Below are 13,511 nucleotides of genomic sequence, written 5' to 3'. Positions count from 1 at the left end.
GTTGCTAGGACCCGGGGGCGGGGGGCTGGTAGTCCGGAGGAAGCCTGGTGGAGTCCCAGCACCGAAGGCGCCTGGGCCCGGTGGGGGTTCGCGCCGAGGGGGCGGGGCCTCAGATGCTAAATACCTCCAATCCTTCGGACCGCCCCCTGGCACGCGCCTGTCGGCCGCCCGTTGCCCTGGCAACCGTCGCGCCGCGTCCGCTGCAGGGAGCTCCGGTGGCCCGCAGATCTTATCGCCCGCTCCCCACTGCCCTGTGATTTTCTTCTGGGCTCTGAGGAGGAGGGACCACAAAAAATGGCGGAGCGGAGCCAGACGGCGTCTGAGGCAGGTGTGTGGGGGCGGTCGACCAGGGAAAGCGCTGATGCAGCACGGCTGTCCTGGGCCTTTGGGGACAGGGGACTTGAGCATGGCCCTACTCCTAAAGGAGGCACCCCTGTGTGTTTGCGCGTTGAGGCAATGACCCCGGGGTCAGGGGTCAAAGGAGATGCATCCCTCTCTGTGGCAGTCAGGGACATCGGAGTCCTGGTGGCAGAGGGATGTATGGGAGAGTGTGGCACTTGTGAGTGAACGTGGGGCCCCCTGGGAGGACATAGGACTCCAGTCCTGAGAGGCACCCATCATGGGGGCTGATCACAGGGGTAGGCTGCGTCATGGAGAGGATAGACACAGTTCTGTGCGAATATGAGAAGGGACTCCCTAAAGGGCCATGGCTTGGGGGAGAGGGGCTCTGATTCTGAGGAGGCAGGTGAATTTAAGAGAAGTTTTACTTTAATATCAGGCAGTGCCATGGAAGGGGAATATACACAAAGTATTTGTTTTTTGAAGTAGGCTAGTGCCTTAGGCTCACCCCTGGACACAGGGAAAGTATACAATTCCTTATATGGGTCCTTAAAAGGACAAGAGGCTAGAGGGGACACCCAGAGCTCCAGTCCTTCAAAGGAGGCTGAAGCCCTAGTGTGAATGAATATTGGATCAGTGAGCTTGAAGGTCATTCAGAATTACAGGGGTTCATATCCATATATTTGTGGTTGGAAGATAGTCTTTAAGAGGCAAGATGACTGATAGGAAGGGAGACATAGGATCATATTCCGAGGTGAGCGCCTTGTATTACTGGGCTTGGAGAGATATTGACCTAAGTGTCTTACAGGGTCATAGAAGACGGGAAGGGGTTTTACAGTCTTGTGTATACAGAAAGGAGTTTGTCCCCAAAAGGGGCTGAGGTCAGAAGAACTGGAGCCTTAATACAAATGATAATCTGTGTGTGTGTTGAGAAGCAGTGGCTTTGTGGGTGTATGTGGTGGTGGGTGATGGAAGTTGCATAATCTTGTATACGTGTCCTGGTTAAGTATTTTGGTTACATGAGTGACCCACTTGGGAGGTGGTCGTTATGGTAAGACCATATAGTGACTGGAACTAGAAACTGTATGAAACCATCAAGAATGACCAAAGGCCTGAGTGGTTTCTCTTACTTTCATGGTATCTCTGTGTCTTCCAATAAGTGGTTAGTTCCTCTACTCATTCATAATTTAAACTCCCTCATAACTTAAACATACTTATTCCTTTATATACTCATCCACTCAACGAATATTTATTGAGTGCCAACTGTATGCCAGGAAACAAGTTAGGCACTGGAACCTCCTTGCTTGGGATTCTCTTGTTCTTTATTTTCCCTGTAGACCTACTGTCTTCAAGTATTTATTTAAATTAATATTTTTACTACTTATTGCCTGTCTTTTTTACTAGAATGTAAGATCCATGAAGGCAAGGGTCTTTGTTGTGTTTATCAATCCCAACGTCCAAAACTGTACCTTGTGTAGAAGTACAGTAGGTAGAGTAGGTTATGACAAGTGTTATTAAATGAATAGCTGAGTAGGCTGATATGGCCTAGCAGGGGTGTCCAGCTTGTGGGCTGTGGGCCTCATGCAGCCCAGGATGACTGTGAATGCGGCCCAACACAAAATTGTGAATTTACTTAAAACCTTTTTTTTTTTGCTCATCAGTTCTCGTTAGTGTTTGTGTATTTAATGTGTGGCCCAAGACAACTCTTGTTTTTCCATTGTGGCCCAGAGAAGCTAAAAGTTTGGACACCCCTGGGAGGTTTAAGTTTTCTCTGAAGAAGTGATATTTTAGCTGAGATATAATCGTGATTGAATAAATGAAGAGAAAGGCAAAGAGTGATCTAGGAGCTGAAAGCCATGTACAAGGAGCTAAGGTAGGAGGAAACATGATGTGTGTTTAAGGAACTACAAGAAGATAGGTGTGGCTGCATGTAGGGCAATAGGAGATTCAGAGGTAAACTGAACCAGATTTTGCAGGGTCTTATACAATATAACATAAATTTTGGTTAAAAATACCAGGAATAAAGGAAGCCATTGACAGTTTTTAAGTGGGAACATGACATGATTAGGATCATTAAAAAAATAACTGGCTACATGTGGGAAGTACTGAAGATATGAGTGGACATAAGGAGACTTGTTAGAAGGCAGTGGAGTTGGAGAGAAATTGTGAAATATTTAAGAGATAAAATTTATAGGACTTCATGGAAAATGGAGATGAGGAAGAAGGAATTATGAAGGCATACTTTCAATTTTCTAATTTGTGCCACTGGATAGTTGGGGGAACCATTGCAGAGAATAGGGAACACTGGAAGGGACCTTGGCTAGGTTTGAGAAGGAAGATCATGAGTTTGGTTTTGGGCATTTGGAGCCTGAGGTATCTTGAAGGTATCCAAATAACTGGAGAGATTGACAAGGCAGTTTAATTAACAAGGAAAATCTGACCTGGCATAGAGATAATTACTGAAGTCATAGTGTAGATGAAATTCCCAAGAGGAAGAGTTAAGAGTGGGCAGAGAAAAGACCGGGGGTAAAATTTTGAGTAGCTGCAATATTTCAGTGCCTTCCAAAGAAACTGATAGAGAGATAAGAGAACAACCAAAAGAATATTTCAAGACAAATGGCATATTCAACAGATTAAGTGCTACTAAATGATATAAAAAGGATGACTACAATACTAGATATAGCAGTAGATTTAATATCATTAGTAACCTTGAGAAAGAAAATTGATCAAGTCAGGAGCCAAACCATTTAACTTTTGAGCCAGTATTAACTGCCTCAATCTTTGTCCCTTAATTCAGATTCCCAAGAGAGACAATCTGATTGACACACATCATCTTTTCCCATTAGATCATGTCATAGATCACAAGCCAGTGTAAGACTATTTTTGGATTAGGTGTCCAGCTATTGTGGGCTGGAGTCATCTGGTGCAGAATATGTCCATCAGGTGATTTTTCATCTTAATAGCAATGGCTATGATTTATGGAGTGTGTATCATGTGCCCAACATTGTACTAGGTGCTTTGTATGTCTTAATCTACTTCAGCATTATAATTACTATCTAAGGTAGGATCTCTATTTGATTAATATGTGAAGAAGTTTTGGCACAGAGAAATTAAAAAACTTGCTTAAGATGTGCAAATAATTAGTGTGAGATGGTAGTTTTTTGGCTATTTTAGCATTGTCCAGATTTATTATTTGGCTTGTTATTTGTATTGCAACATACAACATACTGAAGAAATAACAGCCACGATGAAATTTCCTGCTCAACTGGAAATATTCTAAGCTAAGCATACATTAGCAAAGGTGAAGCAGAAAAGAACTTGGGCTCAGATTTTTGTTTAAGTTCTGCTTCTATGACTTAATTAGATGTGGACCTTGGATTCAAATATTTTAATCAGTTTCTTCATCTGTAAAAGGAAGATGATATTTGTAGGATAGTTGTGAATTATAGAGATAATATATCTAAAGAGCCCAATAAATGGTATTTCCCTAGTTTCCCTGAAGCTCGAATATAAAAGAATTCAAGTGTGCTACATATATAAACAAGCTTTATTTAAAAAAAAATTATTATTATTGTTGACCCTCACCCGAGGATATCATCATTGATTTTAGAGAGAGGGGAAGGGAGGGAGAGAGAAACATGTATTGGTTGGCTCCCATATGGCCTCTGACCAGCCAGGCATGTGCCCTGACCAGTAATCAAACCTACAACATTTTGTTCACAGGACGATTCTCCACACAATTGAGCCACACTGGGCAGGGCTAAAAGCAAGCTTAAACATACAGTGATTAATGTTACATATTCTTCTTTTTCATTTTTTTCTCATTGATATAATTGATTTGCTATCAGAAGAAAGCCAGACACCAAGTTCTGGAGAATGCAGAATTGTTTGAACTATCTTCACGGGACATACCTTTTATAAGGTGGATTTTGAGGAGTTTCTTGAAGGAGTACTAGCTCTGTAAGAAGGTCAGCTTTGCAAAGGGAAGTTTCTTCTTTTAAACATTGTACTTTAAAATCAGGACATGAATGTCAGAATTTTTCTCCTCCAACAATTTGACTATTATTGATAATAAAAAAGAACACTTGTAGTTAACAAACATAGGAATTTTAGTCTCAGGCTAGATGACCACTGCTTCAGTTTCCCAGATTCTTCTCCCCACTGTCCAACTATCATTAAAAAAAGCTTTTGTTTGAATTACCTGGCAAGACAATTTGTTTTCCTGTATTGCCAAGCGTGTTACTTTTGTGGAGATAGCCTAGAAATTTTAGAATGGTGCCATCTGTTAAAATGGCCTGTACCTTGATCGCTTTCTTTGCGAAATAAACTTTAAAAAAATAAGCAACTAGGTATCTGAAACCATCCATAGGCAGAATCTTGAAATTTTATAAAACCTTAATCATGAGAATAATGTTTTCTATATTTGTTAGTAGTTGGGCAAAATATGTAAGCCTTTTATGTTTTAGTTTCCTTCTTTGTAAATTGGTGATAGTAGTACCTTCTATTCTGGTGAGAATTAGAGATAAGATATGAAATGTGTTCAATGTACAAATAAATGGTAGCTTAATTTGGGAACACCAGTGATTTTTAACCTTTTTTCATCTCATGGCACACATAAACTAATTTCTAAAATTATGCAGCACACCAAAACAATACATTTTTTGCCAATCTGACAAAAAATAGGTATAATTTTGATTCGTTCACTCTGGATGACTATTGTTGTCTTGGCTATTGTCAGTTTTTTATTTGACAGTCTAAGGGTAAAGAGGTCAGTGACTGTGACTAAATAGTCATATATTTCATGTTTTAAAAATCCTTGTGGTACACCAGTTGAAAATTGCTGCTGTTTACATGTGTGTGTCTGTCTGCCTTGGTCTGTGGATGTATGTGTGCCTTTTTGTAAAGGCTTTATGGTAAAATCACTGTTAAAAGAAGAGGAAATCCAGGTCTATAATCCCTCATCTGAAGCCTTGGATTCAAATGCATTTCAGAATTCAGATTTTTAAAATTATGAACAGGTAATACAACATACCATATTTGGTTGTGTATAATGTGCACCCACAGGTTTTGTGTGCATTATACACAAGATTATTATACCCATTATTGTACCTATGGTGTATATAATCATTATATCTATGTATAATGGCCATCCTTGTTTTTCCCTAAAAAATTTGAGCAAAAAAGTGCTCATTGTCCATGACAAAATACAGTATGTATTGTTGCTTACATAGTACCCCCAATGGGGTATGGGAGAGTACCCCGTAATCAAATACGTTAATATCACACTCACACTAATATAAATAAAAATTATAAATAGCTTTATATCAATTTAGGTTAGGTTTTGCTGACAAATTAGTTTTGGCACCAGACTTATGAAAAATATTACTTTTTTTAGAGATTTAGGGATTCTGGAATTGTGGAAAAGGGTATGTGGATCTGTATAATTTTATCCCCTTTTCAAACTATTTTTAAAACTTTAGTTTTGTCTCCTTTATATTTTCTGTAAGGTCAGTGACCATAGGTTTATTAAAAATGCCAAAAGTATTGGGACAGAAACACCTTGTTTTCATGACAATCATGTGCTTATTTATTCTTAGGAGCTCTAATAATTTCTGTATTTATGCTCTCTATGAATAGTGTATTTGGCTTCAGCGTCAGTATCTTGGCTCAGTGTCATTTTCAATGAGAGATATTGGAGAGCTATGCATTAAGGAAGTCAAAAGGATGTCAATATTTTGTATAGATTGTCTTAAAGTCACACCTTTGTCTTTGAGTCATTAGAGCAGTCCAGTCTTGTGGGAGTTTCAGAATATTTTTATTAATTGTTAAATTTTAGTAATGGAATAGATGTTAATTTTACTATTGATTTAAGAAAATTTCATTCATAGTTGAATTTTATGTTTGATTATAAAAAATTATTGCAAGTGTGAGGACTTGCAGTAACTCATTGATGGTGTTTACCATATGGGAATATGCTAATTTTTTACTATTTATATTTCCCATTTATTTAATGGAATTTGTAAAAGAGACCTCTCTTTTTTTCCAAACTGTAAAGGGAGATGTTTTTATTAGTCATATATTTTTTGAGAATTATTGATTGTGAGCATTTGAGACTCTAAACAGACTTGCAAAAAATTGTCTTGCATGTCAATTGAAAGAAAACAAAACAAGGAAACACAAAAAGACTTCTAGATTTTTATATATGATTCAGAACTTTTATATAGGAATGGAAATTCCTAAATCAAGACTTTCAACAAGGTGTTGGAAAAATCTCTCAGTTTTGGTGGAAAGGAATTGAAAAAACAGTCTGCCATCAATTATAGTTTGCTTGCCTTTTTTCAGGAGTCTTAAAAGTCATGAGTTGTAATATATTAATCTCTGTGTCATGGCTTTGTGGAAGAAATCACCATGTTGTGGACTGTGTTACTCATTTAAAAGTTATTCATTCAAAAATATGTGCTGAATACCAACTATGTGTCAGGCATTGTGCAAAACTCTTGATAATCCGGAAATGTATTGACAAAGTCTCTGCCTTCACAGAGCTTCCATCTTAATAGAGGAGGAATAGAGTTAGAGTTTGAAAATTATCATCCAGGCATTAATAGAATGGTATAAAGAATTCTGAGGCCAGAGAATGGTTCCCTGACATCCTGGGGGTGGTGGTGGTAGTAGTTGTTCAGTAAAGTTTCTTAGAGGAAGGACATAGGAGTCTTGAATAATGATAAGAAGGAATCAGCTTGGTGAAGGTGGTAAGCAGAGAGACCGGGAGTGAGTGGGGAAGAGGAGTGGAGGGCAGAGAGAGCCATGCATTGAAAAGTTGTTGGTGAAAGAATAAAGCTTATTCAGGACATTGCTGGTATTGCTCATTTAGTAACAGAGCTAAAGACTATATTCCTTCTTCCCATTTGTTCTTAAACATTTCTGAGTTCATAGGTCCCTTTGCATATTTGATGAAAAAACAATTCTTTCTCATGAAAATGCATGCTATGTGTGGACACAGAATTTTGAATATGATTTCAAAGATATGTCCATCTCCAGAAATCCAGGTTAAGAAATCCTCTACTTGTCCTGGCTGGTGTGGCTCAGTTGGTTGTCCATCTTCCCATAAACCAAAAGGTCATGGGTTTCATTTCTAGTCAGGGCACATGCCTAGTTTGTGGGTTCAGTCCCTGGTAGGGGTGCCTGTGAAAGACAACTGATTGACATTTCTCTCCCTACCTTTCTCTCTAAAAAATAAAATAAAAAAAGCATGTCCTTGGGTGAGGATTAAAAAAAAAGAAATCCTTTGCTTTTTATTAATGAATTTTTACATTTAAGAATCTGAAATCTTCAAAGTAGAAATATTTTGTTGGAAAGTGTTGATTTAATAGCATCTGTACTAACTGTCTCCTAAATTATTTAGTCATCAATTTATTATATACTTTTATTTTTGTGTGTTTACTCTATTTGCTTTCTTTCATTTTGCTTCACAATAGACCTGAAGAATGAGTCCAAGTTTACATAGACAGGTTCAAAATTGTAAGTGATTAGTTTAGGCTTATGTGGCCGGAAAGCTGGCTTTCTGATTCTAAAGGCCAGATTCTTTCATTCTTGCTCCCCTGTCAGTAGGAAAGACATGCATAACATCTCAAGCAGTATAGGAAGTATAGATTTTTACCTTTATATTGGATGTCAGAGGTAAAGCGACTTACTCAGGGCCATACAGCTAGCAAGAGGAGCCAGACTATAACCTAAATTTCCTGATTCCATTCAATAAATAATAATGGGTGCCCTAAAATTATCTCTCTCCTAAAATGAAAAGAGATAATCAGGTATTATAGTAATGACCTTTAGAAATAAAGTTAGTTATTTCAGTAAGCCAATCTTTTGCCATTTGCAGAGTACCTCCTTTGTTTTAGGCACTTTACAGATATCTGGCTTAATTCTCATGAAATTCTTGCAAAAGGGATATAATTATTGCAGTTTTATATCTGAGAAAATTGGGGTTCAGAAAGATTAAGTGATATAGTTCAGGTTATACAACCAGTAAGTATAGTACTAGAATTGAAACTATAACCCAAGTCTATCTGACCGTAAGTCCGTACATCACCAGTTCTCTCAGGGTCTACTCCACTCTGCCTTCTGGCTTTATTTCCTACATCTAAAATCTTGTTGATAATAGGAGGGGATGGCACATGGTAGAACTTAAAATAACACCAATTTTCTTACTTAGAGGAAGGGGTAATATATACCCTAATTTTCAGACAAATGTATTAAGTGCTCATTTGCTTATAATTACTCTAATCATGGGGTTAATGAAGTTTTTCATCTTAGACATCTGTACACTCATTGAGTAAATGAAGTGTTGCGTAGTAGAGACTAAAATAGCAGTTAGTATATGCTTGCTGCATAGTAGGCATTCAGTAACTATTTGGGGGCCAAATTAATGAAACCTTTTTTATCCATAAATTTTAGGTTTAAATATTTGAATTTACGCTATTGGAAGCTGAGCATGTTGACATAGATGAAGGGGAAAGTGGAGAAACTTTTGATATTTTACAGAGTTTTCTAATTGAATATAGTACAAACAGAATTGGTAAACTGGTGACAGAACAAGCTAATTTTAGCCTCATTTGGCGGTGTGTGTCTTTTTAGGCAACAGGACACAGTAAGTGAGACATGGGTTTTAGAATTAAATGGATAAGATTTACAATCCCAACTTTACCACTTACTGTGTAATAGTGTTTCTCTGGGCCTCAGTGTTATTCACCTTTAAAACTGTGCTACTAATCCTTTACTCAATAGAATTGTGAGGGCGTATATAATTTACATAATAGAGTAGTAATTCTAACTAATTTCACTTGATTAGTTAATGACCTTTATTCCTTGAGACATGCAGCTTCATATATGTGTAAAGAGCCTAACTGGTCATATAGCTACCCCAGGTACCAGAAGAAAGCAACTTTATAAATGTGTCTGGTTGGGACATGTATCCCTAGTGTCATAAATACATTAAGAACTGAAAATGATTTTAATTAAAATTGAAAATATCCAAAGCAGTAAGATTCTAATTTCCTATTTTGTTAATAACATTACCAGGGTACCACCACAAAAATAGCAATTATGGAAAATGCTAGTAAAATTTTTGCAGTCTGATAAAAATGTTTCGAACTTTCCTATAAAAGACTGAAAGGCCTTATCTCAGTTCAGGTTTATAGGTTTTCTGGGGGGCTTTGATTTGAAGCTTAGCATCACTCATAGAACTGGATGGAGAATCAAGTGATTTAATAAAGGAGGTGAATCATTCTTATTCTTTTCTCTGAAGAGAATGGATCTTTTAATTTAATATAAAAGTGGTCTAGGACTCAGCTTTGTAAAAGCAACATTTCCCTATATTTCGAGGAGGGAATCATGATCTAATTTACTCTATTTCTAGAAGCTGCTTTAATAAGGTCCTAAGAAAGATGGATTTTTCTTTTTTTTCATCAACATTTGCCAGAGTTAGGACTATTTTTAAGTTATGTTATGCTGATTATATTTTTTCTGCCACTGGCAGATTTTTGTATTGTGACTAGATGAGTAGTTTTTTAATTGACTGAATTTCTTCAATTAAGGAACTCCATAGATATTCAGGTTTCGCATAAATTTTTTAGTTAAAATATGAATGGCATGTTCTGAGACATTGGGTATCATAACTAATTAGTGAACCAGATTAGTCTAGGGGTCAAATTGTGTTTTGGGGGGAAAGGGAGGGAGGAAGGGAGAAATTTGTCTTTATCATTTGTGCATCTTGACTTTCAAAGTGGTTTGAATTTGGCAAAAAGTTGTTTTCAGTGAACTTTACATTGAAGTGCATGTCATACTGATGAAATGGAATTAAATAAAATTTTCTTCAGATACCTAATTTTAATGCAATTTCTTGTTATGTTATCAAAAGTTGACAACCACGCTTGAAAAATGTACTGCCTCCCCACTTAAAACTGGGAGAATGAGTTTTCTTGTTACTTGAGTGACAAAAGCATTCTTATCCTGTGGATATCTGCTTTGAACAATTCACAATTTGAAACTTTAAAGTTTCAGTAAAATTGGATTTAAAGAAGAGTTAAGTATTGTCAGGAGAAGAGATAAATTCCTTTGCTTCTGTTCTAAGAGGCTAAGTGTTCTTATACTGCTGATTTTAATTTTTTCAATGTTCTTTATCTTTTTTTCTGTAGCATTCTTGATTTTTCTGCTACAGGCTTTCCTATCCTTCATTGCTGTGGTTAAGTAGGAGAGATACTGGCCTACAGAATAACCTTAGATCTTTGGTTCCTTTTCCCTTCCACTTCTTAAAATCATTTTCTTTCTTTTTATTACTTGGGTATTATCTGTCTCTCAGGCCAGTGGAAATCTCTGGTTCTTAAGTATTTCAGGTCTAACATGGATGTGCTTCTTACTCTTGCCAGCTAATTTGAGTGTTGTGAATATTTAGTTCCAAAGAGAAGAAATAGACTAGGAAATGTAATTTAAAAAATACTTAAGTGTATGGAATTCCTAAAAATCAAGTTTGACTTTTAAATACCTCAGAGTTTTAAAAATGATAAGTCAGGGCCCAACATCTGTTTTTTACTCATATTAATTTACTAAATGTAAGAAAACTGCTTCTGAAGAAAAGTGAAACAGTCTTTGGATGCATCAGGGAATCACCACATTTCTTAATTCTGACACTATCTTTATTTTTGCCTTCAAGTTTTTATTAGTCATTTAAAAATTTCAAATGGTTATGTGGATTTTAAATAAAGATAATTATTTAAAACTGTTAAAAGCTTTATTTGAGCCATACTTACAACATTGGTACTTAAATTCAAGTTATTTTATATACAACTTTGTTAATTTTGCACACTTTCCATTACAAATTTATAAGCAAATATTTATCAGGCACAAGGCAATACTGGCTGAGTGAAATGTTTAACTGGAGTTGTGAACAGAACCTCTGACTTTCCCCCACATTGGATTCCTTGGGTCTTGGGAAGTAACTTAAATTGTTATTTTAAAATTATAATAAGATGTAAATTTTATTTATTTATTTAAAAAATATATTGTTGTTCAGTAACAGTTGTCTTGCCTTTTTCTCCAGTGCTCACCCCTACCCAGCTCACCCCCACTCCCACAGTCAGTCCCCTCCATTGTCTGTGCCCATGAGTCCTCTATTCCTGTTCCTTTGCTTGCCCCTTCTTTTCCCGTTATACCCCTCCCCTCACCCCTCTGGTCACTGTCAGATTGTTCTTTATTTCCAAGTCTTTACTTCTATTTTGCTCATTTGTTTTGTTGATTAGATCCAATTTTAGATGTGATCATGGTATTTGTCTTTCACCACCTGGCTTATTTCACCTAGCGTAGTGCTCTCCAGTTCCATCCATGCTGTCATGAAGGGGAGGAGTTTCTTCTTTCCTTTTGCTGCACAGTATTCCGTTATGTAAAGGTCCCACAGTTCTTTGACCCACTAATTTACCGATGGGCACTTAGGCTGTTTCCAGCACTTGGCTATTGTAAATTGTGCTGCTATGAACATTGGGGTGTATAGGATCTTTTGAATTGGTGTTTTGGTATTCTTAGGGTATATAGTCCTAGTAGCGGGATTGCTAGATCAAAAGACAGTTCTGTCTTTAGTGTTTTGAGGAAATTCCATACTGTTTTCTACAGTGGCTACACCTGTCTGCATTCCCACCAACTATATACTAGGGTTCCCTTTTCTCAACATCCTCAACAACACTAGTTGTTTTTTGATTTATTTATGATAGCGATTCTGACAGGTGTGAGGTGTTATCTCTTTGTGGCTTTAATTTGCATATCTGTAATGGCTAGTGATGTTGATCATCTTTTCATATGTCTTTGGGCCCTCTGTATGTCCTCCATTGAGAAGTGTATATTCATGTCCTTGCCCATTTTTTAATTGGATTTCTTATCTTCCTGGTGTGGAGTCATGTGAGTTCTTTATATATTTTGGAGATTCAAACCCTTGTCCTACGTATCATTGGTAAATATGTTCTCCCGTACAGTTGGTTCCATTTTATTTTTAATATGGTTTTTTTAGCTATGCAGAAGCCTTTTAGTGTGAGGTAGCCCCATTTGTTTATTCTTCCTTTATTTCTCTTCCCCTAGGAGATAGATTGGCAAATGTATTGCTACGTGGGATGTCTGAGATTTTCCTTCCTATGTTTTCCTCTAAGACTTTTATGGTGTCATAACTTGTATTTAAGTCCTTTATCCATTTTGATTTAATTCTGGTGTATGGTCTAAGGTGGTGGTCCAGTTTCATTTTTTTTTTTTTTACATGTACTTGTCCAGATCTCCCAACACCATTTATTGAAGAGGCTGTTTTTACTTCATTTAATATTCCTGCTCCCTTTGTCAAATATGAACTGACTATATTGACATGCATTTATTTCTAGGTCCTGTATTTGGTTCCATTGATCTGTATGTCTGTTCTTATGCCAGTACCAGACTGTTTTGATTACAGTGGCCTTGTAATATAGTTTGATATCAGGTATTGTGGTACCCGTACTTTGTTCTTCTTTCACAAAGTTGCTGAGGCAATTCAGGGTTCTTTTTGGTTCAGTACAAATTTTTGAAATGTTTGTTCTATATCTGTGAAATATACCATTAGTATTTTGATAGGGATTGTATTGAATCTATAGATTACTTTGGGTAGTATGGACATTTTAATGATGTTAATTCTTCCAGTCCACGAACATGGTATGTGTTTTCATTTATTTGTCTCCCTTAATTTCTTCCATGTTCTATAGTTTTCTGAGTACAGGTCTTTTACCTCCTTGGTTAAGTTTATTCCCAACTATTTTATTTTTCTTGTTGCTATAGTAAATGGGATTTTTTCTACTTTCTGTTTCTGATCTTTCATTATTAATATACAAAAACACCTTCAATTTCTGTATATTGACTTTGTATCCCACTTTTTTTTTGCCAAATTCACTTATTAGTTTGATTAGTTTTTTGGTGGACCTTATAGGATTTTCTATGTACACTATCATGTCATCTGCTAATAATGACAATTTTACTTCCTCCTTTCCAATTTGGATTCCTTTTGTTTTTCTTGTCTGATCACTGTGGCTGGAACTCCAATACTATGTTGAATAAAAGTGGTGAAAGCAGACATCCTTGTCTTGTTCCTGATCTTAGTGGGAAAACTTTTAGTT

General features: G+C 36.7%; 1 protein-coding gene across 1 annotated transcript in view; it reads left to right on the top strand.

The window, feature by feature from the left end:
• Positions 1 to 223: 223 nt before the first annotated feature.
• LOC119040203 (AGBL carboxypeptidase 4) overlaps positions 224 to 13,511 on the top strand; it is a 1,071,017-nt gene continuing 1,057,729 nt past the window's right edge. Inside the window, exon 1 of the mRNA XM_037133086.2 lies at positions 224 to 328. Within this exon, the coding sequence (XP_036988981.2) occupies positions 295 to 328 (34 nt within the window). The 5' untranslated portion in view covers positions 224 to 294. The remainder of the gene's footprint in view (positions 329 to 13,511) is intronic.

The sequence above is a fragment of the Artibeus jamaicensis genome, unplaced genomic scaffold, assembly GCF_021234435.1.
Source record: "Artibeus jamaicensis isolate MK-2021 breed Jamaican fruit bat unplaced genomic scaffold, CSHL_Jam_final scaffold_1019, whole genome shotgun sequence".
NCBI lineage: Eukaryota > Metazoa > Chordata > Mammalia > Chiroptera > Phyllostomidae > Artibeus > Artibeus jamaicensis.
The sequence above is the reverse complement of the archived record's forward strand: the minus strand, read 5'-3'. Positions and strand labels throughout refer to the sequence as shown.